This window comes from Sus scrofa, chromosome 5, assembly GCF_054392235.1.
Source record: "Sus scrofa isolate SSC_HxYL_T2T_F1_AM1 chromosome 5, Sscrofa_HxYL_maternal_Yorkshire_Landrace_v2.0, whole genome shotgun sequence".
Lineage (NCBI taxonomy): Eukaryota > Metazoa > Chordata > Mammalia > Artiodactyla > Suidae > Sus > Sus scrofa.
Window position 1 is genome coordinate 38,109,347 of NC_139387.1, and position 26,219 is coordinate 38,135,565.

Consider the following 26,219-nt stretch of genomic DNA (forward strand, 5'->3'; position numbering starts at 1 on the left):
TGCTGATTTCATAATCCAGTTATGTTCTCTAAAAGAAAATTTAGAGACCCACATAGGGTTGCCAACTTTTTACTTGTTGAATAAGGTCATTAAAAAAAAAAAATCAATCCTGTTATTACCATGACGTCATTTAAAAAAAAAAATACCAAACCCCAAATTAAAGGGGAATCCTTTGAATCAGCACATTTAGTTCTAGGAAAAATCCTCTCTATTGTCTTTATTTTTACCATTTAGCTGGAACGCGGTAAAATGTTATTGAGGAATTTTCAGTGATGGTTGGGAGTGTTTTTAACTCCCTGTAAGAGCAGTTGGTGTTGAGAAGGACACCTGGTCTGGGGGAGAAGCCATCTGTAGGAAGGTAGCCTGGATTTTGAGGGATCCGCAGGTGAGCGATCCAGACTTGAATGATATATGATACACCCATTCCTCAAAGGTGGTTACTTGAACTAAGCACTGGGTTTTTAATTTATAAATACATGGTCAGTCTGTATCCATTGGGTATTGGTACCATGTGCTAATTTGGAAATGATACCTTGCCATCCTGGACAGCAATTGTTTCTCTCCAAGGTGAGCAAACTCCATTCTCAGAAGCAAGGTTCACCTCTCGGCGGGGAGAAGTGAGGCCAGAGTAGCGAAGGGGGGTGCTATTGCCCTGTAATTCAGCCATAAAAACTCGGACTCCGTTTATAAGTGAGTGGATGGATGTCACCAAGGTGAACCTTGCAACTTTTGTTCCTCAGAGGAGAAAAACATAAATTTCTCTTCAGATAGTTTGGCCAGGAGGAAAGGAGAGTTGCACCATTCCTCACCCCTCTGGGTCATTCTGGGCCTTAATTTGAGTAGCAAACCTCTCAGGGGGTGAAATCTGCACTTCTTTCATTGAATTAGGTTGACACAAATGAACAGCTGAGAAGAATAGCCCAAATGAGGATTGTTGAATATGACTACAAGCCTGAGTTTGCGTCTGCGATGGGAATAAACGCTGCCCATCAAACAGGTATACCCACAGTGCCCTTCCTAATTTTGTATTGTCAACCATGAAAGGTTAATTCCTTCTTTATCTAGAGGCTGTATTTTGGCATTGGACAACATCCTGTTAGTCTAACGTGTCTTCTGCCAAAGCCATAATCACCAGAAGAGGGGAGGTTAAAGAAATTTGGGTCATCTTTCCTCAACACTCCATTCCCTGGTACCCCAGGCTCTCGGGGGAGGCGGGGGGTGGATTTTGAGTACATTGTTTCTTTTCACTGGAGCCCTCTTGCTCCTAGGAAGGGGTTGAGGGGCTGGATGGGGCGACTTCGGGATGGAAGGAGAAGGTGCAGAACAGGCAGGTCTAGGTCAGAGAGCAGCAGAGTGGTGTCCATACTCCAGTCCGGGAATTCTAACGAAAAAGGACTATTTAGGGGGCAGAATCCTCCTGCAGGAAAAGAAAGAAAATCAAGCGAATGCCCCAGCCTTCCATCCATGCACTGGGATTTTCAGGTGTTCACCCTTTCCACCATTTGCTCCAGAGTCTCAAGAAAGTAACACTCCTGCTTTTAATCCTATAGTGGTTCTTGGCTCAAAATTCCTCCTTTGCCTCCATTGCATTGTAGATCAAAGCAAAAGCTGAGAAGGGATAAGCATCCAGTTGCAAAAACATCCTATTTGGCTGTCGCTGTTCCATTCTGAAGTAGGGCTGGGAGGCTTTTTTGTAGAAAGGTCTTTCCTGATGACACTTGTTGGGGTGCTTGTGTTTAGGAATGATTGCCCAGGAGGTGCGAGAGATCTTGCCCAGAGCCGTGAAGGAGGCTGGCGATGTCACCTGTGAAAATGGAGAGACGCTGGAGAACTTCCTCATGGTGGATAAGGTAACCCCTGAACAGGTGCCGGCTGCTAGAGCTCTAACCCCACAGGTGAACCCTCTCTGTGCCATCACCCTGCACTCAGTGTCATCCAGGAAAGGGGACAGTAAAAAGTGTCTTAGCTGTGGAGCAAGTTGGTATCAATTATCCCACACTGGTCCTAGGTGCCAAAAAGAGGTTTCATCAGGGACCAGAAAAAAGGACCGTGCACTGGAGTCCAGCAGGTCTTTTTGGAGGAACACTGGCCCTGGGACAGTCCACCTAGCAGGGTTGCCCTTCCAACAAGGACCAAACATCATGAGAAATAGTGACAGCAAGCTTTGATTAGAGCTTGTCTGAAAAGTGGAACTAAAACGTATGAAAGTGTCATGTATCTCACATAACATCATTTAAGTTAAAATTAAAGCAACATGTCTCTCCTTAGAATAACTGAAGACTGAATAGAGTATTGATTTTTTGTGTGTGTAGGGGGAGCCTAGTTTTTCTTTCTTTCTTTCTTTCTTTCTTTCTTTCTTTCTTTCTTTCTTTCTTTCTTTCTTTCTTTCTTTCTTTCTTCCTTCCTTCCTTCCTTCCTTCCTTCCTTCCTTTCTTTCTTTCTTTCCTTCCTTCCTTCCTTCCTTCCTCCCTCCCTCCCTCCCTCCCTCCCTTCCTTCCTTCCTTCTTTCTTTCTTTCTTTTTTATTTTTTTTTTTAGGGTCGCACCTGTGGCATATGGAAATTCCTAGGCTAGGGGTTGAATTGGAGCTGCAGCCGCTGGCCTACACCACCGCCACAGCAATGCCAGATCTGAGCCACCTCTGCCACCTACACCACAGCTCACAGCAACTGCGGATCCTTAACCCACTGAGTGAGACCAGGGATCCAACTTGCATCCTCATGGATACTAATCGGGCTCATTACCTCTGAGCCGCAATGGGAACTTCCTGGAGCATAGTTTTTCAACAAAACTATATGTTTGACTTTCACAGCACAATCCTAAAGTGGGTCATTTTTACAAAGATATTCATGAGCCTCATCATTTTCCCCAAGGGCCTGTCAGAATTCTTTGATATTCAAATCATTCGCTTTTGAAGGAATGTCACCATCCTGGTAGATTAGCTCCTCTTCACTTGTTAAGGAGTCTTTCTGCCTTCCTAGCCTCCTGATGCCTTGGTTGTGATGTGAGTGGCTCGCCGAGATCACGTCTATTAATCCTGTAAAATCCTGCATCTTTTGCAAGATGCGCAGATTCCCTCTGCGGCTGATGTGCTTTCCTTCGCATTGTGATACTTGCTGCTGGAGGGGAGGCTGACTGACAAGGGGATTTCATGGTAGTAGGGAGAGACGTCTGATTTGTCATTTGTCAGTTCATCGGTGCAATGCTTCCCCAACTTCAAAGTGTACCCTTATCAGTGGGGAAATTATTAAAATGCAGATTCCGGTTCTGCAAGCATGGGGTGAGACCTGTCTGCATTTCCAAGCAGTCTCCAGGCAACGCCAATATTGCCAGTCCTGCTGGTCAGCAAGCCACGTTTGGAATGGCAAGGTGAGGGTATGTGTTCATGTTAGGCCTGTCTGCAGCCTTTTACCCCAAAGTCCTTGGACAACAGATCCTCAGATAACAGAATCTGGATGGCCTGCTCAGCCCTGGGTGGCAAGGGCCAAGTGGCAGAAGTCTAGTTACTGTCTCCTGCTTCCATAGAAGAAATTCTTCCGTCTCTCAGACCTCAGCTCAGCTCTCACACCACACGAGAGGGGTTTAATCATCAGAAATTTATTTTTTTATTATTTTCTTTTTTCTTTTTCTTTTTCATCTTTTCTAGGGCTGCACCCACAGCATATGGAGGTTCCCAGGCTAGGGGTCTAATCGGAGCTGTAGCTGCCGGCCTACGCCAGAGCCACAGCCACGCGGGATCTGAGCCGCATTTGCGACCTATATACACCACAGCTCACAGCAACGCCGGATCCTTAACCCACTGAGCAAGACCAGGGATCGAACCTGCATGGTTCCTAGTCGGATTCATGAACCACTGAGACACGACGGGAACTCCAGAAATTTATTTTTAATAGTAAAACTGACATTTGTATGTAACTTACTTAAAATATAAACTATTTTATATACACTTAACATATAAAATATATTCAGAGGTATGTGTAAAATAGTCACCCTCATTCTCCGCATTGCAATAAACTTCCTAGGCGAGAGAAAAGAGCAGAGGCACAGTTGTCATGCTCAGGGTACGGCCTTGGGAGTGTGTCCCCACGCCACCAAGGCAGGGACTCTGGGGTTTCACCAGCTGTGGGCCTCCCCTAGAACACTCGGGAAAGAAAACGCCATTTCCTGTGTAGGTAACACCTGCCTGCGGCCTTCGAACTGTCACTATTCAGCAAAATAATTTGCGCTCCCCCTGGCCTGGTATTTTCCCCTTTCCCAGGTAAACTGAATGGAGAAGTCAGGCTGATCAGCAGCAGGAGTTCCAAGGGCCAACCTCCCACTTCCCTAGGGGGGGCTACACCCCAAGTCCACAATTAGGAAGCCAAGCCCAGAGCCCTGAGGAAGCAAGGTTGGCATTCCTGCTCCAGGCAGCCAGGTTGATTCATCACCTGAGGAGCAGTCCATGCCAGGGTGGCACTGAGTTTATAAATAAGTAAAACTTAGTGTGAGAGTCTCTAGACTCATACTAAGTAAGTCAGAAAGAGAAAGACAAGTACCATATGATATCTCTTATATCTGGAGTCTAATATATGGCACAGATGAACCTATCTACAGAAAAGAGGCAAACTCATGGACTTGGAGAACAGACCCATGGCTGCCAAGGGGGAGGGAGTGGGATGGACCGGGAGTTTGGGGTTAGGAGATACAAACTATTGCATTTGGAGTGGATAAGGAATGAGATCCTATATAGCATAGGGAACTACAGCTAGTCACTTGTGATGGAATATGATGGAGGATAATGTGAGAAAAAGAATGTATATGTATAACTGGGTGAGTTTGCTATATAGCAGAAATTGACAGAACATTGTAAGTCACCTATAATAAAAAATAAGTTAGGGGTTCCCGTCGTGGTGCAGGGGAAACAAATCTGACTAGTAATCATGAGGTTTTGAGTTCAATCCCTGGCCTTGCTCAGTGGGTTAAGGATCCAGCGTTGCCGTGAGCTGTGGTGTAGATCACAGACGTGGCTCAGATCTGGCGTTGCTGTGGCTCTGGCGTAGGCTGGCAGCTACAGCTCCGATTCGACCCCTAGCCTGGGAACCTCCATATGCCACGGGTGCAGCCCTCAAGAGGACCAAAAAAATAAATAAAAACAAAAATAAAGTTAAATAAATAAGGAAAACCGACAGGAATTCCTGAGAGCAGAGGGGCAATTCTCTTAGTAACAGGACCTTGTAGTGATACAATCTATGGCGACATCACCGAGGCTGCAGTCATTTGCAGAATCCGTAACACCCAGATCAGGTGAACATCTCCATACAGTGCAGCCTGGCTTTCTTCTTTGGCTCACTTCTGAGGACAGACTCCAGCTGCTGGTTTAACCCTCCGCACTGTGGTGGCATAGCGCTCGCTCCTCTATGTTATACGTGCTTCCCAGAATACCCTTTATTCTTTCTCATTAAGAGCACAGGGTATGCAGCTCTTGTTGTCCCATGCTCTTTGCTAACTGTAAAGAAGGATGTACAGCCTGCTTCTTGCTTTCCTGGTCTCTTTCCCATTTAGTCTTCCCATGTGGCGGCTTTGACTGCCGTTTCCAGGACTGTTTGTTTTCAAGAACTTCACTTGCGCTTCTGGGGCTTCATGGTCCATGGTAACGGGTAGAGATCCAATTAAGACAGGATCCCTCCCTCTGCCCTCTATTTCTCTTCCCCCAAATGTCTCTTTTTTATAAGAGAAGCTAAAATGCAAACTAGGACATGGAAATATTGAAATCTTGTGTCCCACGATTGCTATATTGTTTGTATGTGTACTTTGCAACTCAATGCTGAGAGAGGAAAGCAAATAACTAGATCTTTACAGATGATCCATGTAAGCAACCAAAGTTGGAGATTAGTGATGTGGGCCAAAGTTGGTATAAACCACTTTTCTTTCTCTCTCTCCTTTTTTTTTTTTTTTTTTTTGTCTTTTTGCCATTTCAAGGGCTGATTCCACAGCATATGCAGGTTCCCAGGCTAGGGGTCCAGTCGGAGCTGTAGCCACCGGCCTACACCAGAGCCACAGCAACTCGGATCCGAGCCACACCTGCAACCTACACCACAGCGCACAGCAACGCTGGGTCCTTAACCCACTGAGCAAGGCCGGGGATCGAACCCTCAACCTCTTGGTTCCTAGCCGGATTTGCTAACCACTGAGCCACAATGGGAACTCCAACTTTTCTTCCTCTTCTTAACAGGAAAGATGACCTTGCAAGATAGACATCTCTTATCTGCAGTGCTTTGCTGCTTCTCATACATTTCTCATGTTTTGTGTGGCCCAGTGAAAGCTCAGCCATGGGAGGTGGAATGAGAAGGCTTGGGTTGACACTGAGAGCAAGGCAGCCTTAGAGTCGATACCATAGTCTCCTCCTGTATTTGACCACTGGAGCTCTGCCTTTTGGCTTGCTCATCTGTCTCTTTACTTGGCAACATTTAAAATTTGTTTCTGAGAGTTCTTGTTGTGGCTCAGCAGGTTAAGAACCCGACTAGCATCCATGAGGATACAGGTTCCATTCCTGGCCTGGCTCAGTGGGTTAAGGATCCAGCATTGCTGTGAGCTGTGGTGTAGCTCATGGATGTGGCTCGTATCTGGCATTGCTGTGGCTGTGGTGTAGGCCAGCAGCTGCAGCTCTAATCAGACCCCTTACCCAGGAACTTCCATATGCCACAGGTATAGCCCTAAAAAGAAAAAAAAAATTGTTTCTGTATTTATTTGGGAATGGGTAGTTACATTTCTTGAGTATTATTGGTAGCTGTACTTGGTGTTAGAAAAATGTACACACTAGAGTTCCCTTGGTGGCTTAGTGGTTAGTGAACCCGACTAGTATCCATGAAGATGGCCTCGCTCAGTGGGTTAAGGATTCGGCGTTGCTGTGGCTGTGGTGTAGGCTGGCAGCTACAGCTCCAATTAGACCCTAGTCTGGGAACCCCCATATGCCATGGGTGGGGCCCTAAAAAGACAAAAAAAAAAAAAAAAGAAAAGAAAAGAAAAGAAAAATGTACATACTAAATGTAAGACCTGCCTTAAATTTACAACTGAGTCTATATAAAATGAGGTTCATCTTATGAATCGCTGGTTCTTGAATCATGCGTATACGTGTGTTTTTAAGACTGCATGTCAGGGAGTTCCCGTTGTGGCTCAGCAGTAACGAACCCGACCAGTACCCATGAGGATTTGGGTTCAATCCCTGGCCTTGCTCAGTGGATTAAGGATCTGGCGTTGCTGAGAGCTGTAGAGTAGGTTGCAGATGCGGTTCGGATCTGGCATGGCTGTAGCTATGGCTGGCGACTATAGCTCTGATTCAACCCCTAGCCTGGGCACTTCATAAGCTGCAGGTAAGGCCCTAAAAAGACAAAAAAAAAAAAAAAAAAAAAAAAAAAAAGAATCTGTGTCAGAAGCCACCCTTCCGTAACTTAGTATGTGGCTGCTTTTTACTCAGGGATTCTATTCTTCCATTAACCATAATGTGGCAGGTACTGTCTGTTGGAATCATGCAAAGATAAAAAATAACACTTGGTTCCTGTCTTCCAGCGGCTGACAGTCTACGCAGGGTGATGTGATGGGTACACAAGAATAAGGCTGTGAGTTTCAATGCGAGATGATATAAATCTTAAGGCTGCATAAACGAAGGGCCACCTCAATTCAGAGGGAGGAGAGAGGCTATCCGGAGACTGGGCGGGGGCTCTTGGATGGAAAGGAAGGGAGGAGGCTGAGAGGTGAGGGAAGGAAGATGTTGGTGGACCATGGGGACTGAGGGTGTGGCCGATGTAAGAAGGGCGTCATGGTGGCCTCTCAAGCCTTCCTCTCCCTCCTCCACAGTGTCCCATGAGACACCAAGTCCTACTGTTCTTGCTTTGGCCCTGTCGCTTGTATACCTTCTTTATTCTCTCCTTTTTTCTCCCTAGCTATTATAACCTCCTAACTGACATGACAGTCACCTGAAGAATCATTTTCCTTAAAAATAAAACAGAACTGGGAGTTCCCATTGTGACACAGGGGAAACAAATCCGACTAGGAACCATGAGGTGGTGGGTTCTATCCTTGGCCTTGCTCAGTGAGTTAAGGATCCGGCGTTGCCGTGAGCCGTGGTGTAGGTCGCAGACACAGCTCAGATCCTGCACTGCTGTGGCTGTGGTGTAGGCTGGCAGCTGTAGCTCGGATTAGACGCCTAGCTTGGGAACCTCCATGTGCTGCAGGTGAGGCCCTTAAAAGACAAAAAATAAATAAATTAATTTAAAAAAACCTAATCTCTGACCTTATAGTCTCCCCCTCCCAGTTTTGGCTCTTCATTGGCTTATTATTATAACCCTCCACGATCCGAATGGAATCTTCTCTAACTCATTTCCTCTCACTCCCTCCCCTGCTCCAATCCCCTAAAGCACCTTCCCAAGGAGCTGAGACGCTCAGACTATGAGATATTTGCACACAAAGGAACGTCTTGCTCCTAGCCCCTCCCCTACTAACCTTTTTTCCCTTCCTCACACTCTCTAGTTTGTTTCTGCCTTGGATCTGTTTCATTGAGTAGTCTCTGTCCTAAAGATTCTCTCCCTTCAGAAGATCTCACCATTTGGAACTCAAAGCAAGATGTGTCCTCACCACCTCAGCCCTACACTCCTAAGTCTCCATGCTGCTCAGTTTCACTTTGTAAGATTCAGGGCCTCTGCGAGGGTGTAGCACCTTTGCAGTAATTAGAAAAAGGCGCTCCCTCTGGCTGTGCAGACCTCATTCTCCCTCAGCGAGGCCTCGGTGCAGGGGAGACACTGCAGACGTGCTCACAGCAGCCTGGAGACCTCTGTCCCCACCGGAAATGATCTTGTTTATTTGTGTACTTGCTCTTTGCTAATCTCCCTGGGTTGTTGTGTGCGAACAAAAATCTCCTCTGCTTTTCAAAGCTATACCTCCAATACTGGATGTGGGGCATTTACTCCAGGGCTTAGGGTATTCTAGAAAGTCAACATATCTTTTTTTTTTTTTTTTTTTTTTTTTTGCTTTTTAGGGCTGCACCTGAGGCATGTGGAAATTCCTGGGCTTGGGGTCAAATCGGAGCTGAAGCTGAGACCTATGCCATAGCCACACGCAAATGCGGGATCCAAACCACATCTGTGACCATTTATTTATTTATTTATTTATCTTTTTAGGGCTGTGCCTGTGGCAAATGGAGGTTCCCAGGCTAGAGGGCAATGCCGAATCCTTAACATACTGAATGAGGCCAGGGATGGAACCTGAGTCCTCATGGATACAAGTCAGGTTCATTATCACCGAGCCACAGTGGGAACTCCAGATCAACCTATCTTGCTTGAGTGAATTCCTGAATTCTGTGATGCCTGGATTGCTCCTGTTCTCTGCGCTGCCTTAGGCCTAGGGAGAGACATCTGCTAGAGTATTCACACACTGTGTTGTCATTCTCTTTCGGTTCTGTGTCTCCCCCACTGGACTGTGAGCTTCTGGACTGTCAGAGAATGTGCCTCATCAACCTTGTGTTGTTTAGAACAGTACCTGATGCCTTGTGGGTTCTTATTCTTTATGTTAATGCATGAGATTTTGAATCTCAATGCAAGGAAGAGACCCGAGGTTCTGTCGACGTAAGGGAGTCTGAAAGAAAAGAGGTTTTTCTGGGGGAAAAGATGAGTTCAGTTTTGAGTTCGCGTGTCAACTCAGACGTTCTGGACATTCCAGATGAAAACGTCCAGAGGTTACTGACTGGGAGTGTGGAACGTATGAGAGCGGTTGGGGGTCCAAGGGGGACCTGCAAACATGGGTGACAATATTAATTCATAAGGAAAGGGTTACGGATGCAGGTCACAGATTGGAAGCCTGTAGCCAAGTCTGGCTTGCAGACTTTTTTTCCTTCATGGTGTTAAAAATGTTTTCAGATTTGTTGCCTACCTTTAAAAATGAGGAGATTCTCACATAAATTTGGAATTTCTGGGTCCCTTGAAATACCAGATCTGGTGACGTGGTGCTGAGGAGCAGTCCCCAAGAGGGGCTTCAGTGCCCTCACCTCTCTGCTTCCAGCAAGGCCTTTAGGGATGGGAGAAGCCCTGGGAGGGCCGAGGGATGGGGGGAAGGGAGGAGGAGAACCTGGGGTAAACCCAGGGTCAAAAAGCCATGTGAGCTGAGAGGATCAGTAAGGAAGGAGATGGGGGTTGCTGAGGGGAAATCTCTTTCATTTTTCTTTTCTTTTCTTGAATTTTTAAATTATAATTTACAATGTTCTGTCAATTTCTGCTGTACAATAAATGACCAAGCCATACATATATACATTCTTTTTCTCGTATTACCATCTACCATATTTTTTTTTTTTTTTTTTGGTCTTTTCTAGGGCCACTCCCGTGGCATATGGAGGTTCCCAGGCTAGGGGTCCAATCAGAGCTGTAGCTGCCGGCCTACACCAGAGGCACAGCAACGTGGGATCCGAGCCGCGTCTGCAATCTACACCACAGCTCACAACAATGCCGGATCCTTAACCCACTGAGCGAGGCCAGGGATCGAACCGCAACCTCATGGTTCCTGGTCAGGTTTGCTAACCACTGAGCCATGACGGAAACTCCGTGTCTAGTGTCTATCATCTTCTATCACAAGTGATTGGATATAGTTTCCTGCGCTATACAGCAGGACCTCATTGCTTCTCTATTCTTTTTTTTTTGTCTTTTGTCCCTTTAGGGCCTCACCAGCAGCATATGGAGGTTCCCAGGCTAGGGGTCTAATCAAAGCTATAGCCGCCAGCCTACGCCAGAGCCACAGCAATGCCAGATCCAAGCCGTATCTGCAACGTACACCACAGCTCACGGCAATGCCGGATCCTTAACCCACTGATCGAGGCCAGGGATCGAACCCACAATCTCATGGTTCCTAGTTGGATTCTTTTCTACTGCGTCATGACGGGAGCTCCTGCTTATCCATTCTAAATGTTTGCATCTACCAACCCCAAATTCCCAGTCCATCCCACTCCCTCCCCCACATCCTGTTCCCACCCCTCTTTGATTTTGATGGTTAAAAAAATCACCAATAGTATATGGCACACTGGCTTCAGAGCATGAATTTCAGCATCAGATAAAACTTTGTCCAAAACTTGGCTCAGCCAGTTTTGGGGATTAGAGGGTCACTTTAAAGCTGTACAAAACAATATATGTGTGTATGACTGGGACACTTTGCTATACAGCAGAAATTGACAGAACATTATAGATCAACTATAATAAAAAATATGTTCAAAAAAAGTAAAGCTATACAAAAGAAATTATTTTATTCTTACAGTTCTGCAGTCAACTAACTTTAATATGGCGAGTTGAAATTCTGCCTGAGTCACTTTTCCTCCCACTGAAGCAGTTGTTTTCATAAATGATTTTTAAAATTTTTATATATAATGATTTTTATTTTTTTCCGTTATAGCTGGTTTGCAGTGTTCTGTCAGTTTTCTACTGTACAGCAAGGTGACCCAGTTACACATACATGTATACATTCTTTTTTCTCACATTATCATGCTCCATCATAAGTGACTAGACATAGTTCCCAGTGCTACACAGCAGGATCTCATTGCTAATCCATTCCAAAGGCAATAGTCTACATCTATTAACCCCAAGCACCCCATCCATCCTACTCCCTCTCCCTCCCTCTTGGCAACCACAAGTCTATTCTCCAAGTCAATGATCTTCTTTTCTGTGGAAAGATTCATTTGTGCCATATATTAGATTCCAGATGTAAGTGAAATCATATGGTATTTGTCTTTCTCTTTCTGACTTACTTCACTCAGTATGAGAGTCTCTAGTTCCATCCATGTTGCTGCAAATGGCATTATTTTGTTCTTTTTTATGGATGAGTAGTATCCCATTGTGTACATATACCACAGTGTCTTAATCCATTTATCTGTCAATGGACATTTGGGTTGTTTCCATGTCTTGGCTATTGTGAATAGTGTTGCAATGAACATGCGGGTGCATGTATCTTTTTCAAAGAAAGTTTTGTCTGGATATATGCCCAACAGTGGGGTTGCTGGGTCATATGGTAGTCCTATGTATAGTTTTCTAAGGTACCTCCATACCGTTCTCCATAGTGGTTGTACCAGCTTACATTCCCACCAGCAGTGCAGGAGGGTTCCCTTTTTTCCACACCCCCTCCAGAATATAAATGATTTTTTTTAATGTAAATCTTCTTAGAACCACAACTTTTAGTCTACAGCATAGTAAATAATTGGATACCGGATAGTATAACATAGTATACTGGATAAATGGTTAATGCATTTCTTCCAAATCCCACTCAAAGATACCACCACTTCCGGTGTCTCTGAAATGATTTATGTTTTTTTTTAATAGAGTGACAAACATTCTTTTTCATTTTTAAATATAGAAAAACAGATTTATAAAAAATTAGTTTAAGTTCATATAGCCAGCCCAGAATCTAAATGGAGACCTTTAAAGGTCCTGCTCAGCACTTAGTTTCAAAGTCCCCTCTTTTCTCATCCCAGGAAGAAATGGAATTTGTTCATTAGTTGCAGTGATAAGTTTCCTACAGGGGGTTAGTATTTCCCGTTGCACTCACTGATTGATTTGACTCCAGGCTGAATGTTAGCGTTAATATGCTTTTGCAGCCAACCCTGAATATTTTAGCAACTGCTCACCTGTTTGTACTTCTTTCCTCGGAACTCCTTACACTGGAAGCAGGAAGGCAATTCTCTTGTTTCTAAATTGTAGAGAGAAATTTTCCACTTATTGATTTCTTGGGAAATTTCTTTTTGTAGCTATGTCTTCTTAAAAAGTCATTGCTCATTAATTTTTCCATGCATTTAAACAAGATGGGTCAATGGACAGAGAGCTGGGTGATAAAGGAAACAGAGCACTGTGCTAATTGTGGAATTTAGGGGGTGGGTATGTGGGCACTTACTCTAATTTTTTCAAACTTTTCTGTATGCTTAAAAATTTTTGTAATAAAATGTTGGGAGAAGAGTCATTGTTCCAGGAGTTCCCTTGTGGCTCTGCAGGTTAAGGACCTGGCATTGTCACTGCAGTGACTCAGGTTCCTGCTATGGCACGAGTTCAATCCCTGCCACGATTATGGCCAAAAAAAAACCCCATTGTTCCAGACCTAAAACTACAAATTTAAATATTGTGTCAGCAGGTGGTGGCAATACTTTGAAAATCAGATAGTCCTGTTTAATCAAACCTTTACTGATTTAGTACCTGGAATTTCACATTTTATTTGCCAAAGTGGAATTTAGTTAAAATGGCTGACTTTATTCACTTATTTTAATTTCTTTGCTTTTTAGGGAGGCACCTGCAGCACATAGAAGTTCCCAGTCTAGGGGTCCAACTGGAGCTACAGCTGCTGGCCTACGCCACAGCCACAGCAGCACAGGATCCAAGCCACGTCTGTGACCTACACCACAGCTCATGGCAACGCCAGATCCTTAACCCACTGGGTGAGGCCAGGGATCGAACACGCATACTTATGGATACTAGTTGGGTTCATAATCTACAGAGCCACAAGGAGAGCTCCAAAAAATGGCTGAATTTATGCCAAAGGCTTCAAAGAGAATATTTTTGAGTAATTTCTTAAAAAGTAAAATCTTTCAGTGTACTTCAGTCCTTTTCTGATGAATGCTGACTTTTCCTTATCTGTGGACATCTGGCTGCTAAGTCAGAACTGCTCCCTGCCTGCAGGTATAGTTTAGTTCTCTTGAACTTCATCTGCAAAGCTCCCTGGCTACTGAGCTCAGTCTTAGCCATTCAAAGTCAGTCCCTCTTCCTTCAAGCTACTAAAACTGGGTAAGAGAGCCAGGAAGTAAAGAAACTCTGACTGGAGTGGTATCAAACCCCTTTCATTTTCTTCTCCAGTAGATGTTTCCCTTTTGTCTTTATTATAGGCATTTTATCTTTTTTTTTTTTTAAGGCCACACCTATGAAATATGGAAGTTGCCAAGCTAAGGGTCAAATCGGAGCTATAGCCACTGGCCTACACCACAGCCACAGCAATGTGGGATCTGAGCCGAGTCCGTGACCTACACCACAGCTCACAGCATTGCCAGATCCTTAACCCACTGAGCAAGGCCAGGGATCGAACCTGTGTCCTCGTGGGTGCTAGTCAGATTTGTTTCCCACTGAGTCACAATGGGAACTCCTCATTACTGGCATTTTAGAGTGGAGGTACCATGCTTCTCGTTTGACTGCTCTTTTCCTTCATACATTGTTTTCTTCTCTGCATCTCCTTTTCCATCCAACTCCCCACAGCAGGAGCAGCCCTGCTGATGTGTTTCATGCATATCCTTGGATAGCCAGGCTTTCTGGAATATTATCAGTGTTTTCTGAATGTGTTTTAAATTTCTTTGAGTTACACACATCTGCTCAGAGTCCGATGGGTGGAATTTCTTGGCACGCGAGCTTACATTCTCCTCCTTGACGATGGCTCATCCAGTTCTGCTGACCACAGCTATGCAGTGAGGAACGTTCTCACACAGGCTGTCTTGTGACTCTGTGGGAGGTTTTCTCGGGGACATACACCAGGACTAGGGTCTAGGATACACACAGCCTTAGTTCTGTGAAATCTGCTAGATTGTTGGTCAGCTCCAGCTCACAAAGGCACTGCCTGAGGCTGACTCCTTCTCTGTATCCTTTGAAAGCCCTTATCAGACTTTCTAAATGTTTCAATCCTATGTGGGGTAAACTGGTAGCTTAATTGTTTTAGCTTGCCTTTCTGTGATGAGTATAAAGTGGTGCCTCTCTTTCTTATGTTTGCCTCTTAGATTTCTTCTTTTTTGAAGTGTGTGGCCCAGTTTTCCACTGGGTTATCTGTCTTTTTCAGGATGAGAATATACTTTTCCACTTGATGCAGTTATTTAATTTCTTCCCAGGACTCTCGAAAATAAAACAAATAGACCAAATCTATACCAGTGGTTTAAGAGAGTGACAATTATTTTCTATGTCAATGGCTTCCTTCCTCGTGCTAATTACAAGTTAAAACTATATTATTCACTTGTTTTGGCTAATTACCCCACTAGAAAACATACTCTATGAGAGCAGCGACTCTGTCTACCTTATTTAATTGTTTTCTCCCTGCACTTAGCACAGAGATTAGCACATAGCAGGTGCTTAATAAAGAACATTGATTCTGTTCATTAATTGAACATTGAGTTACATGTGCCAGGTCCTGAATTGGCCCTGGGGAATCACAGACACTGCCCTTAAAAGGACCTCACTGATCACCCAGGGAAAACAAGAGATCAAAGAATTACAACAACGTGTGCCATGTGCTAGTTCAACTGGCAACTTGTCTCAAAGGACTCAAGCCCTTCCACAGAAAATTGCACTTAAGCAGAGATAGCAAAAATTAAGCAAGAAGTCTAAAGCAAACAAACAAAGGGCCACAATAAAACAGACACTTTTAAATAGTTTCCTGAAGCCTGTACTCGTCCCATACAGGGCAGAGGTCAAAACACAGCATCCAGAGAACTGAGCCCAGGAATTGTCCTCTTTGCAAGAGAAATCTGCCTGGAAGGGAATAGTCTCCTCCAGGGACCTGCTGGAAGTTCAGCTCAAGTTGGAGCTCTCATACCCTCTCGGCAGCCTGCTTTTCTGGTTTGGGGATTCTGTTTTTTAAAAAGCCATGTCAAGTCCTGATGAACTGTCCTCAAATATACTCTTGGACAAAGATCTAAAGCCGAGTTTATCCAAAGGCTAAACAATTGCCAGACACACCCAATTGGCTAAAAGATAGTTTTTCTCCCTTTGACCATCATTTTCATCATACTCAATTACAGGCTGTTTTCTTCCCATGATTTTATTATAAAAACATCAGTCTATGCCACATCAGACGCCACAAGGAGAGACTTTCAAGTCTGTGGCTCTCAGTGGAAAAGAAAGAAGAGCTTATTTCAACTTCTCAAAGCTTTCTGTGCCATCAGGCTTAGTTACCCTTTCTCAGTGTCTTGAGACAGAGGCCAAGCTGTTCCCAAAGAGAGGAGGAAGCAAGTCTACTGCTTGGCTGCTCCCCAGGGCTGCGGAGTTCATTTCTTGTCAGTCCTGCAAGAGACCCAGGAGCTTAAACTGCATTCTGCAGTCTAAGTGTTTCCTTGGGGCAGATGGGGCCCTGAAAGGATGTTCATCTGTTTCACCAGAATGGAAGCCACGTGGTGGGTTATGAGCCAGCCCCTAGCCCATTGCACTGAGGGTGTAAAACACTCGTGTTTCTTTGCTTAACTCACCTGAATTTCCTAACACAGAAAGGGAATTTGGAACATACACTTTGTTTTTCTGAGAGAAACCTCAGGTAAAAGAAAAAACTGAAACTGTGGCCACTCCCATCAATTTCACCAGCAAGCAAGGCTGTGACATCTCAATGCCTCCTGGCCCGAATCACCACTAAAAGAATATTCATGCCTTGAGTCATCCAGCATGTGCTGCGTTACTGCCCTGGGCTGGAGAACCCACTGTGGGCAAGAGACGGGCCGAATCTCCAGGGGTTTATGACACCGGTGAACACGATACCAAGTGAAAGGAAGGTGGGCGGAGAGGGAGGACAGCTGCTTTGGGCAGAGGGAGCAGCCTGTGCTAGTTCCAGAGACTAGGAGATGTGCGATGCGTTCAGCGAATGGCCAAAGGTTCCATATTTTTAGAGCACAGCATGTGAAAGCCGTTCTAATGAAAGGTGAGCCTTAAGAAGAGACACACTCTGGAGTTCCCGTCGTGGCTCAGTGGTTAAGGAATCTGACTAGGAACCATGAGGTTTCGAGTTCGATCCCTGGCCTCGCTCAGTGGGTTAAGGATTGCATTGCTGTGGGCTGTGGTGTAGGTCACAGACATGGCTTGGATCTGGCATTGCTGTGTCTCTGGCATAGGCCTGTGGCTACAGCTCTGATTAGACCCCTAGCCTGGGAACCTCCATAAGCTGTGAGTGTGGCCCTAAAAGGACAAAAGACAAAAAAGAAAAAAAAAATGAGGCACACTCTAAGCTAGATGACATCTTTGATTTCACAAACGCCTCCTGTTTTTCTCCTGTGCACGCATACTGGACTGCCCCACATGTTCTTTCAGAAAAATATGCTCCTTGGGTACCCTCAGCCCAAAGCAGGTCATTTAAACAGTGGGTAAAAGATTCTCATGTGACCTGAAGCAGTTGCCACCGCCCCTAGTCTCATGAGCAATTTTTGGTGGCAAGTTGGTTGAATCATTTTTACATCACAGGTGTAAAGCTACATTTCAGCTGAGGTTGTGGGTCCCATTTGAAATGGTTAATCACAACTGGGCAGAGTTGAGTAATTAAATTAGGTTCAATTACAAAATAATTTTTAACCAACAGGGGACATCAGATTGGGAAACCCAGGGAGTTCCCGTTGTGGCTCAATGGGTTAAGAGCCTGACTAGTATACAGGAGGATGCGGGTGTGATCCCTGGCCCCACTCAGTGGGTGAAGGATCTGGTGTTGCGGTGAGCCATGGTGTAGGTCGCAGATGTGGCTCGGATCTGGCATTGCTGTGGCTGTGGCGTAGGCTGACAGCTGCAGCTCCGATTCCACCTCTAGCCTGGGAACCTCCATATGCTGCAGGTGTGGTCCTGAAAAGAGGAAGAAAAAAAAAAAGATGGGGAAGCCCAGCTTTATGTCCTTCTCATCCTAATGAACGTGAACCTCTATGTGCGAGTTGGATACTTAGAAAAAATTCCTCAGGCATCTTGGTGCACATAGGTGGTTAAAATAAACTCAGATACCTTACCACTTGCATGGAAAAAGATATTGTCAGAAAATTCTAGATGATGTTTTTGAACATATTTGTACTACCTTCGCTATGATGATAGGGGACAGCAGTCAGAAGTATTTTAATGAGAATCAATCCCCATAACATGTCCAGGAAATTTATTTTTTGGTAATTTTCTATTGGATTGCATAATGTCAGGGCTGTCATTAATATCAGGAAGGTGATAGTCAATTCCCTCTCCACCTCTATTTCCTCTTAAGTCAGAAAACACATGAATTATGTTCTTGCCTGTTGGATCTACCTGGAAGATGTACGGTGCTGGCAAATTTGAGTTGGAGATGTCAGAGCTGGCTTTTCATCATTATTGACACATAACCAGACAATTGCTGCCTTCTCTGGTGGGGAGATATGGCAAAAGAACATACTGTGGTTTAGGGAGAATGTTAGCATCATTTGCCATGGTCTGCTTTGGTCTGTGCTTACAAATTCATCACAAAGTAATGTATGAGGAAAACATTTAAAAAGAAGAAGAAGAAGCCAGTTGCCAAGAAAAGTCAAAAAGATAAAAGTATTGTGGTGCCAGTGAGGATGGAGAGAAGTAGGTAGATTCGGGAGATTTAGGATATTGAACTGACTGCGCTGTGTGATGAATTGCTTGTGGGGAATGGAGTCAGAGATGATGGCTGGGAATCTGAGTTGAACTGCTAGTGGTCATCACATGACCCACTGTAAATATTACACATACTGTAAGGCTTTCTGCTAAACACACTAAATCATCACAAGACATTTATGTTAAGGTTTAGAAGCACAGAATGTCATTCTTTGTGATTTCTGCTTTTTTTTCTTTTTCTTTTTTTTTCTCTTTTCTTTTTTGGCCACTCTGTGCCATATGGAGTTCCTGGGCCAGTGACTCTGAGTTGTGACCTGTACCCAACAGCTCTAGCAATGCTGGGTCCTCAACCCACTGCACCAGGCCAGGAACTGAACCCATATCCCTTCCGCTACAGAGACACTGTAGATCCCATTGAGCCGCAGCAGGAACTCCTACGTTATTTTTATAAAACAAATTTAGAAGTAAAAGAGAATCAGAGTTCCCATAGTGGCACAGTGGCAATGAATCCAACTAGGAACCATGAGGTTGCAGGTTCGATCCCTGGCCTTGCTCAGTGGGTTAAGGATCTGGTGTTGCCGTGAACTGTGGTGGAGGTCGCAGACGCAGCTGGGATCTGGTATTGCTGTGGCTGTGGTATAGGCTGGTGGCTACAGCTCCAATTTGATGCCTAGCCTGGGAACGTCCATATGCCACACCTGCGGCCCTAAAAAGACAAAAAATAGAATAAAATAAAATAAAATAAATAAAAAAGTTTGAAAGTGTTCCCTCCTCTTCAATTTTTTAGAAGAGTTTGAGAAGGATTTGAATTAATTCTTCTTTAAATGTTTGATAGAATTTAATCTGATCCTAGCCTTCTGTTTGTTGAGAAGTTTTTAATTAATGATCCAGTAACCTTACTCATAACTGGTCTGTTCACATTCTCTACTTCTTCATTCTTCAGTCTTGGTAGGCTATCTATTTCTAAGAATTTCCATTTCATCTAGTTTATCCAATTTGTTGGAATGTGATTGTTCATCCTAATTTCCTATAATCCTTAGTGTTTCTGGGCAACTGGAACGTCTCCTCTTTCATATCTAATTTTATTTATTTGAATATTCTTTATTTTTTCTTAATTAGTCTAGCTAAAGTTTCATCAATTTTGTTTATCTTTTCAGAAAACCAACTCTTAGTTTCATTGCTGTTTTCTGTTGTTTCTCTGGCCTTTATTTCATTTGTTTCTGTTCCAATCATTATTTCCTTCCTTCTGTTAACTTTGGTCTGATTTGTTCTTCTTTTTCTAGTTCCTTAACATGTAAAGATAGGTTTTATTTGAGATCTTTATTTTTTTTCTTTTTTTCTTTTTAGGGCCACACCCATGGAAGTTCCCAGGCAAGGGGTTGAATCAGAGCTACATCTATCAGCCTATGCCACAGCCACAGCAACGTGGGATCTGAGACATGTCTGTGACCTACAGCACAGCTCAAGGCAATGCCAGATCCTTAACCCACTGAACAAGGCCAGGGATTGAACCCACGTCCTCATGGATATTAGTCAGATTTGTTTCCACTGCGCCACAATGGGAATTCCCTCTTTTTTCTTAATGTAGGTGTTTATTGCTATAAAATTTCCTATTAGAATTGCTTTTGCTGTATCTTATCAGTTTGGTATGTTGTATTTCCATTTTTGTTTGTTTCAAGTATTTGATTTCTTCTTTGACCAATAGGGTTTTTAGTGTTGAGTTGTTTAATTTCCACATATTTGTGAATTTTCTAGTTTTCCTCCTATTATCAATTTCTAGTTTCATACCATTGTGGTCAAAAAAAATACTTGGTATGATTTCAGTCTTCTTAAATTTGCTAATACTTGTTTTGTGATCTAGTATGTGATGTGTCCTTGAGAATAATCTGTGTGCATTTGAGAAGACTATATTTTGCTGCTATTGGATAACATTTCTGTATATGTCTGTTAGGTTCATTTGGTATAGAAAGTTCAAGTCCAATGTGTCTTTATTGATTTCCTATCTGGTTGATCCACCCATTGGTGAAAGTGGAATATTTTAAGTCCCCTACTATTATTGTATTGCTGTCTCCTTTCAAGTCTGTTATAATGTGCTTAATACGTTTAGGCGCCCCAGTTTTGGGTGCATATATTTACAATTGTTACATCCTCTTGATGAATTGACCCCTTTTATCATTATATAATGACCTTCTTTCTTTCTTCTTACAGGTTTTTTTTTTCTTTTTTGTCTTTTGTCCTTTTAGGGCCACACCCGCAGCATATGGAGGTTCCCAGGCTAGGGGTTGAATCGGAGCTGTAGCTGTGGTCCTATGCCGGAAACACATAACACATGATCCAAGCCGCACCTGTGACCTACACCACAGCTCATGGCAACACCAGATCTTTAACCCATTGAGCAAGGCCAGGGATCAAATCGAATCCGAAACCTCATCTTTCCTAGTCGGATTCGTTAACCACTGAGCCACGACAGGAATTCCTTCTTACAGTTTTTGACTTAAGTTCTATTTTGTCTGATACAAATCTAGCTACCCCTTTTGATTTCCATTTGCATGGAATACTAAAGCTGATGTAAGTCTCTGGTAGGCGGAATATAGTTGGGTCTTTTTTTTTTTTTTTTAATCTATTCAGCTACACTATGCATTTTGATTTGGAGAATTTAATCTATTGATATTCAAAGTAATTATTGATAGGAAAAGACTAATGCCATCTTATTAATTGTTTTTGGGCTGTTTTGTAGTTTCTTTGTTCCTTTCTTCCTTCTTTGTTGTCTTCCCCTGTGAATTATCAATTTTCTGTAGCAGTGTGGTATGCTTTGATTCCCTCCTCTTTAGCTTTTATATATCCACAATAGGTTTTGCTTTGTGGTTAATACAAGGCTTACAGAAAATATCTTTAACAGTCTATTTTAGATTTATAACAATTTAACTTTAGTCACATACAAACTCTTCCCTTTTAAACCCCACCTCCACGTTATGTTTTTTTAATCTCATAATTTACCTCTTTCTATGCGTGTACCATTAAGAAGTTATTAAAGCTATAGTTATTTTAATACTTTTGTCCTTTAACCTTTCTGCTAGAGTTAAGTGATTTACACATGATCATATCACAATATTAGGATATTCTTTTTTTTTTGGTCTTTTTTGCCATTTCTTGGGCGGCTCCTGTGGCATATGGAGGTTCCCAGGCTAGGGGTCCAATCAGAGCTATAGCTGCCGGCCTATGCCAGAGCCACAGCAACGTGGGATCCGAGCTGCATCTGCAAACTGTGCCACAGCTCACGGCAGTACCAGATCCTTAACCCACTGAGCAAGGGCAGGGACCAAACCCGCAACCTCATGGTTCCTAGTCGGATTCGTTAACCACTGCGCAACAATGGAAACTCCCACAATATTAGGGTATTCTTAAACTGACTGTATGCTTACCTTTACCACTGTGTTTTATATCAGTGTGTATACCTTTAAACTCTATGAACTAAGCCTCAAATCTGTAATGTTCAGCTTTTGAGTCCTTTCTGAATGGGTGCTTTATGGTATTTGAATCCCATAAAGCTTCGGTTTGCATGATGAGAGTCTCAAAGCCACACTGCCCTAAGTTTGATCCCTAACCACAAAACAGTCTTTCTCTTTTGACCTTGAGCTCATCCCTTACAACAGCGGACCAGCCTCTATGAGCACCACAGAGGGCCGAGTCATTCTAAACTTGTAAACAGAGGAGGGAAAGGAGGAGTGGTCATGGGATTGGGATGTAAGTTGATGAGAGCTTCCTGGGGTATTTGTTACGGCTAAGAGATAGGCACACATGTTCCTATGACAACTGAAGTGTGTGGGTAGGGGAAAGGATGGCTGGCACACTCTGGTGTTTGTTGGTTTCCACCTTCTTGCTCTTTCTGGTGTGTCAGTAACTTTCTCTGAACAGGAAGAATTAAGTATCGTTGCTGTTTTAAGTTTTGTTTAAGCTAAAAATATAAAGTGCACATGATAGCTCATAGGATGTTAAGACAGAAAGTAACGCCTCAAGAATTATCCTCTCATTTAAAGATGAAGAAACTGAAGCTCAGAGAAGTTTTATATTTTACCTGGGATCTCGCATCCAGCAGACGGCAGAACTCAGAAAAATCCAGGTCTTCACGCCTCCCTCTTTCACCTGAACAAACTGATGGACATTTTACCCAGAAGAACTGAAGTCATTCCTTATGAGGATTGAGTGGTGCACACACAAATCAACATTCGGAAGCCTGTTCTGACTTTCTTTTTATGAGTTTTAAATATAGCGTAATGGCCATTGAAAATAAATCTTTGGATTCAAAACCCGACAACGTCCTTCAGTCCTGGTCTCTCTCTTGGATTGCAAGGACATATTTCCATTTTATTGCAAATTGAACACACACAGTTTTACTACACAGCCAGAAGTTTAGCAGGACTACTTTAAGTTTCAAGCCTGCAGATTTCTCTCGCGTGAACGTGAGGTTCTCATGTATGTGTGTGTGGCCATTTTCAAAGGTCTGTTCCAACTGTCTTTGAGTGGGTTGTGGACAGCTCCCTGGTGGTCTCAAGCTGTACATTTATGTGCTCTGTGTTATTTCCATTTCTAGGACCAGATCTTTATGGAAAATGTAGGTGCTGTGAAGCAGCTTTGCAAACTCACCAACAACCTTGAAGAAAGAATAGAAGAGTTGGAAATATGGAACAGAAAGCTGGCCAGGCTAAAGCGGCTCAGTAGCTGGAAGTCCTCTGCCAGTGAAGCGAGCTCAATCAGGTATCTCCAGGATTGCCACAGAAATCTGGAGAAAGGAGAGAGTGGGGTATGGCTAAATCAGTCTGAATGGTCTGTTCTACTAAGCAGCAACCATTACTCTCTGGTAATTAAGTCCCTATTCTTCTTTTAGAATGTTTTGGAACACAATTGCTTTATGAGATAATTTTCTTATTTTTTCTGTTGCTCCTTTAAAAAGGAAGCAAAACATAATGCTTCTGTTTTAGACCAGATAGGAAGTGCTACATTTTAACAAAAGGGTGGGCTCTCCTTTGAAGAGGAGAGGTAGCCATTTATAAATTTAAAGAACCATGTTTTATACTCAGGGAAAAAGTTTTATTCTGTATTTTTTTTAATTACTTAAGAATGCAAATGCACATTTTTCTAGGGTATAATTTTCAGAAAGAGAGAAATGTAACATCATCATAATAATGCATTTATTTATACTTACTAAGGTTCTTTTCCACAAAAGAACTCTCAATTGCCTTGACTTTTCCTTTTTAAAATTACGACTGTAGTACAAAAAAAAAACAGCCATTCTGCTGTGTTAGTGACAGTCTGGGCCTTTGTCGCATAACTCCTGGAGAGACATTTGAATCATAATTAATTTTCTCTTTCTCTTCTTAAAGCAAATTTAGCAGAGCTCTTAGTGCATCTTCTTCAAGACGGACCATTCCCAAAAAAGCCAACAAGGTAAATAGACTCAAATTTATAATGAACAGAGATGATATTTTCTATTTTAAAAAAGTCTTTAGGAAAATTGATCAGGAGTTTTTTTCTTCGTTTTCTTGTTGACGGCTTCTGTAGTTTGTATCTTTATGCGCTTTAGATATTTAAGTACTGTCCCTTTAATAGATACTAACTGGTTTTTCAAAGAAAAATGTAGAGGTGTGCATACTGAACATGTTCCTTTCAGAAATATTGCTCTGCCAGTTTTTGTGTACAGCCCCCATCAAGTGAAATTCATCAGCCGCCTCGTGCACATGACCTTGGGCTGCACCATCTATGTGGATGCCTTGACTTGACTGAGTCCCTTATCTTTGGCTCCAGAAGATCCCAAAGGGATGTTGGCTAATCCTCAAATCCCTCTTTCCCCTTTGATATTTAGTACTACATATGCAAATGGAGAAGAGGTATTCAGTTGCTTGCAAAAGTTAAAATGTGACAGCTTTATTAATGAGTAGAGAATTTCATCAAATAGGATAACATCTACGGTAAAAAGTGAAGGTTTGTCGTTTATTAACTTGAAGGACACCCTCTGCATTGCAGAGAAGAGTCAGTGAGGGAGAAGCTGCAGTACTCTCTTCCCAGCTGCTGCAGACCTCAGCTTGCTCCCTCTGATGCTCTAGTGTTCCAAAGGTGGCCCTTCCCAGAGGAAGATATTTGTGACCTTAATCTATATTCTGGTAAGGGCTGACCTGATATTTGGGCCATCGTCCCAGTTTATTTTCTACTCCTCATGTGGTGTATCACTGAACTATTTTAAGAGGATTTAAAAAGAGTTTAATATTCTACTAAGATTCTCCTTGCTGTGGACAAAGCTTCTTGGTATGCCAATGAACATAAATACATGGATAAATATATATGTAGAAATGGTCTTGGGCAAGTTGACTGAATTGCATTGGGAAACAGAGATAATAATAGTATCTACCTTACAAAGATTATTTTATTTTATTTTATTTTATTTTATTTATTAATTTTTTTTTTTTGCTATTTCTTGGGTCGCTCCTGTGGCATATGGAGGTTCCCAGGCTAGGGGTCTAATCGGAGCTGTAGACACCAGCCTAGACCAGAGCTACAGCAATGTGGGATCCTAGCCACGTCTGCAGCCTACACCACAGCTCACGGCAATGCTGGATCCTTAACCCACCAAGCAAGGGCAGGGACCGAACCCGCAACCTCATGGTTCCTAGTCGGATTCGTTAACCACTGCGCCACGACGGGAACTCCTACAAAGATTATTGATGGGATTAAATGAGCTAAAGCCCTTAGCACAATGCCCAGCACATTGCAGGTTGGGTAATAAACACAAAATACTAAAAATACTATGTAGGGAAGGTGCCCTTTGTACTAACCAGTTTGCAATGGAATAGAGGAAACTGTACCTACATCCATGTAGGCCCTGATTGGTATAATCTGATTCATGTGCAATCTCTGTAGCTCCCATCTTGCGCTCAAAGACTCGATTTTGCAGCTTTCTCAGAATATTAACTGGAATGTATAGTCCATGAGAACAGGCCTTGTGTTTGCCTTCCTCACTCTGTGGCCCTAGAGACTGGCGCATAGTAGGAACTCTAGAAATATTTGTCAAATGAGTGCATGAATGGACAGCCCAGTCTAAAAATATTCCCTGAAGGCTCACAATCTAAATTTAAAACATGGAGTTCCCAGCGTGACCCAGCGGAAACAAATCTGACTAGGAACCATGAGGCTGTAGGTTCGATCCCTGGCCTTGCCCAGTGGGTTAAGGATCTGGCATTGCCGTGAGCTACGGTGTAGGTCGCAGATGCGGCTCGGATCTGATGTTGCTTGGCTGTGGCCTAGGCCAGCAGCTGTAGCTCTGATTGGACCCCTAGCCTGGGAACCTCCATATGCTGTGGGTGTGGCCCTAAAAAGCAAAAATAAATAAATAAATATGTATATATTTAAAACATTAAGAAGTTAAGTGTGATGGGTATGTGGGTGGGGTGGGGAGTTGGGGTGTGGACATGGAGTCAGGGCCCTGTATAAACATTAAGGAGATCCCATTCAACTTGGAATCCTGTTGCAGTCACTGTCCTATGCCTATGGGAGGTAAAGGTGAGTGAAGCGTGTCCTCTTCTAAGGAATTTTAAGGTATCCAGGGAAGCTCAGAAAAGAATACAAAGCCCAGCTGTACCCGGATATGATAAAAATATTGCAGAGATTCAGAGTGCTGCCTGAGTGTTATGGGAGCTGGGCCTTCAGGGAGGCATAAACTCTGGCTAGAAAGTGACAGGAGCTGCAGGAGAGGTTTCAGATAGAATGGCTCAAGCCAAGATCTGGGCTTCACTGAAGGACTTGGTGGGAGTTTTGAGGGAGGAGAGAAGTTAAGACTGAAAGTACAGGTTTGGCTTAGTATCTGGAGCACCACTGATGGAGTTCATTCGGTAGCCGTGAGGACCTTTCGAATAATAACATGTCTTCT

At 43.3% G+C, this 26,219-nt stretch overlaps 1 protein-coding gene across 1 annotated transcript in view; it reads left to right on the forward strand.

Annotated features, from left to right (window-relative positions):
• Positions 1-26,219, forward strand: part of MYRFL (myelin regulatory factor like) — a 144,923-nt gene that overhangs the window by 92,851 nt on the left and 25,853 nt on the right. Inside the window, exons 15-18 of the mRNA XM_085024873.1 lie at positions 889-997; positions 1,741-1,850; positions 22,893-23,056; positions 23,683-23,746. Coding sequence (XP_084880999.1) covers positions 889-997; positions 1,741-1,850; positions 22,893-23,056; positions 23,683-23,746 — 447 coding nt within the window. The remainder of the gene's footprint in view (positions 1-888; positions 998-1,740; positions 1,851-22,892; positions 23,057-23,682; positions 23,747-26,219) is intronic.